We start from the raw sequence: 3897 nt of genomic DNA, 5'->3' as shown, positions 1-3897 counted from the left end.
TTTGACTGAGCTTTAAATGCTTTAACTGTATACGCTCCAGTCATTAAATGTTTTCACCAATCTTTTAATGCATTTTAAGAGTTTGTTAAGATTTGATAACAAACTTTCATCTTTGAATATATTGAGAAAAACAGATTTGAGAATTAAGAATCTTTTGACAAAGCTTTCTAAAGAGTTTTTTCAAAGAGCTGAGATTGCTAAAAGGTTGTGATTGATCAAGGTGCTGGAATAGGATTCTACTTGTATTGATTTCAGATATTCATCTGTAACAAGTGTAATCTTTGTACTCTGTTGAACAATTCGTTTATGTGTTTGCTGAGATTGGTTGTGTGTTCTTGAGGTGTTCAAGATCAGCAATCTTAGTGTTGGCCAAGGAGAGTGTGTTTCTTGAGGTGTTCAAGGTCATTCTCTTGGTTGTTGTGTAAGTGATCAAGGTGTGGTTGCTTAGTGGGTTTCCTCAGGGTTTCTGAGAAGACTGGATGTAGCTCTGGTTTGGAGTGAACCGGTATAAACAACTGTGTACAATCTCTCTATCTCTAACTCTTTAATTTCAGTTTATTTGTTGTTTGCTGGTATAAACAACCGATTGTTTCTACGAAACAACCGATTGTTTTTCTGGTACTACAGCTTTTTCTTGCTGTTTTGGCTAACTGAATTGCTGAATCAATTGGTTTTTAAGATAAATTCATTCTAGTTTTGAAAAGTTTGCGAAAACCCTTTTTAAACAATTCACCCCCCTCTAGTTTAAAGCCATCTTTTCTAACAATCCACACCACACGCATGGACTCTTATGACCTTGGTTTCTCCCTAACTAATAACTGGCGTGTGGTCTGGGATCCACCTCTCTTGGCCCAACTCTATTGTTCGAGTCACCAATGTTTGACCTCTCTACACAGCCTGGTGACACATCTGCATATCCTGGTGATCGATGTCTGATCACCTCTTCGGTACCTTGGTGCACGTGCCTCGCTAGACACTAGCCCATGCTGCTCGTGGAACCCACCTTACACGACCCCATTATTACTAGTGGTCAAACAATGCCCGAGGACTGGTCGGTACACAAGCCCCCAGTCTCGAGCTGTAACTTGTTCAGCGAAGAGACTAAATCTTCGCTCGGACGACCTCCATTCCAACAACGCCTCTAACGAACTCTTTGAACTTTAGGTAGCACGCTTGCCCGTCCCATCTACTGTGTTAGGTAGCGAGCTTTGCACACTAGTTTGAACTGACCTCGCCTTTACTCAGAAACAGGGGAGGATTTAATTGTAAATTGTTCTGCTCCACCTTGGCGTTCACTCGAGGGGGCGGTGTTCTCTGCAAACCTGCTCTTTCCTCCCCGAGACTTCTAACCCAAAGAGAAGCCTGCGACTGACCTCTTAAAAGAGGATTTCACCGATGAACCATTTCTCTAAACCTTAACGTTCTCACTCAAAGGGAAGGTGTCCTCTGCGAACCTACCTCCTCCGCACTCGAGATCCTCTAACGTAAGGGAATGTCTCGTATCTGACCTCGTCCTCGCTCAAAGGTGAGAGAGGATTTCTGTGGTGAACCATATTGTTCATTCTTGGTGTTCTCACTCGAGGGGGAGGCGTTCTCTACGAACCTACCTTTCCAACACTCGAGACTTCTAGCCCAAGCAAACGGTTTGTTTCTGACCTCGTCCTCTCTCAAAGGCTAGGGAGGATTTAACTGGTGAACTATCTCGTTCGACCTTGGCGTTCTCACTCGAGGGGGGAGGTGTTCTCTATGAACCTACCTTTCCCGCTCTCGAGACCTCTAACGCAAGGGAACAATTCGTAACTAACCTCATCTTCGCTCAAAGGCGAGGAGGATTTATCTGGTGAACAGTTTCGTTCTACCTTGGAGTTCTCACTCGAGGGGGAGGTGTTCTCTACGAACCTACCTTTCCCGCTCACGAGACTTCTAACGCAAGGTAAACAAGTTCTTAACTGCATTGTACAAAAAATTCGAGAATATACTTCAATCAAAATTTACTGGGTGACCTCATTAAAAAACCCTCATAAGGGAAAAAGAGTGTCCCCTAAGAACTACGTACAAGGCTACTGTTCAATTGAAGTAAAACTTGAGGTTGGTCACATTCCATGCACGAGGAATCGCGCCTCCCTCCAACGTCTCAAGCCAATATGCTTCATTCCCAAGGGCCTTTGTCACTCTGAAAGGACAAGTCCACTTGGGGATAGCTTGTTCTCTAGTCGATAGGGGTGGGCCTTCCGCATCACCAGGTCGGCGACCTGAAACTGGAGAGGCTTCAGCCTTGAGCTGCACTTGTACTCCACCCTTCTCTTTGACGCTTCAGTTGCTGGTTCGGGTCGCCTCTCACGGGTGTTTATCTCTGGTGGGGCGACCCCTCCTTCACTTGGTGCCCTGGTGGTAACCATGAACACCCATCTCTTTGTTTTGAGGCTGTTCTCATAACACCTCTTAGCCTCCTTCTGATCTGGCTTGATGGTAATCACCTTTCCCCCCAAGTCAGGCAACTTCATCTTCATGTGCCTCGTCGTTGATACCGCCCTCAGCCTGTTTAGCGTAGGTCTACCTAGCAGTATGTTATATGCTGAAGGGGCGTTGACGACGAGGTACCTGATGTTCTCCGTACAGGACACGATACCATCTGTGAAGGTGGTCCTCAACTCCAAGTGCCCACGCACCTCCACCTGGTCTCCCGCGAAACCGTACATGCAGCCAGTATAAGGCCTCAACAGGTCGGGGGACAATTGAAGCTTGTTGAAAGTCGTCCAGAACATCACGTTTGCCGAACTTCCTTGATCCACCAGTACACAGTATACCTTCCTCCCAGCGATTACTACTGAGATGACCACCGAGTCATTGTCGTGTGGGGCGACGTCTCGGAGGTCGACCTTGGTGAAGATGAGGTCGATGTCGAGAGCATCATTTGCCTCTTGTGCTTCTACCGACATCACTGTTCGTGCATATCTCTTTCGCTGAGAAGCGGTGCACCCTCCTCTTGAAAAACTTCCCGAAATGGTGTGGACTTCACCATGCACAGGGATTTCATGCCCCTGGTCACCCCCTATCACCGCCACGTCCGCAACACCTTGTGTTTCCTGCAAGTAATCCCTCAGGAAACCGTTCTTCACCAACTCATCCAGCTGGTGTCCCAACGCCAAACAGTTGCGTATGGGGTGGCCGAATGCTTGGTGAAACTCACACCAGGAGTTCTTGTTGGGACCGAGCTTCTTGTTGGTCTTGGCGGGTATCTTCAGTCTCTCTACTACGTTGGGGATAGTGATGAGGACCTTTATTTCCACTATGAAGTTGTGCCTTGGTGGCACATTTTCTCTTGCATGCCCCCTGGTTTGGGGCTTCCTAGGTTGATAGGGCTGCTGCTTCGCCGGGGTATTCTTCTCTGTCGTTTCCTCATGTACCCTTAGGGCTTGAGGTTGACTTGGTGCACGTGGGCGCATGGGAACAACACACGTGCGCTTCTCATGGACTTCTCCCTTCGTAGCAATGTGAGCCACCGCTCGGCGCCTTATCTCGCCGAAAGTTTTAGGGCGATTCCTGATGAGTGATTCACTGAAGGGCCCTGGCACAATGCCCTTTCTGAACGCGTGCACTATCATTGTTTCGTCCTTGATGTCTAACCTCACCACCTGTGCTCCAAAGCGGTTGAGGAATTCTTTCAGGGACTCTTCTTGATATTGTCTTATGTCAAAGAGATCGTAGGAGATATGTGGGGGAGCCCGATTCGCGATGTACTACTCTTTGAACAACTTAGTGAGTTGTGGGAACGACGTCACGTGGCCATCAGGGAGGCTGATGAACCAATCCATCGTTGTTCCCACCAATGTGCTCTTGAACAGCTTGCATCGCACCATGTCAGAACCCCCAACCAACACCATCTGTGTATGGAAG

At 47.5% G+C, this 3897-nt stretch overlaps 1 protein-coding gene across 1 annotated transcript; it reads right to left on the bottom strand.

The window, feature by feature from the left end:
* Positions 1–2168: 2168 nt before the first annotated feature.
* Positions 2169–3605, bottom strand: LOC137838746 (uncharacterized). Its single transcript, XM_068647973.1, has one exon. It carries the CDS (start codon positions 3603–3605, stop codon positions 2169–2171), a length of 1437 nt encoding a protein of 478 aa, XP_068504074.1.
* Positions 3606–3897: the final 292 nt, after the last annotated feature.

The sequence above is a fragment of the Phaseolus vulgaris genome, chromosome 4 (assembly GCF_000499845.2).
Source record: "Phaseolus vulgaris cultivar G19833 chromosome 4, P. vulgaris v2.0, whole genome shotgun sequence".
Classification (NCBI taxonomy): domain Eukaryota; kingdom Viridiplantae; phylum Streptophyta; class Magnoliopsida; order Fabales; family Fabaceae; genus Phaseolus; species Phaseolus vulgaris.
The sequence above is the reverse complement of the archived record's forward strand: the minus strand, read 5'-3'. Positions and strand labels throughout refer to the sequence as shown.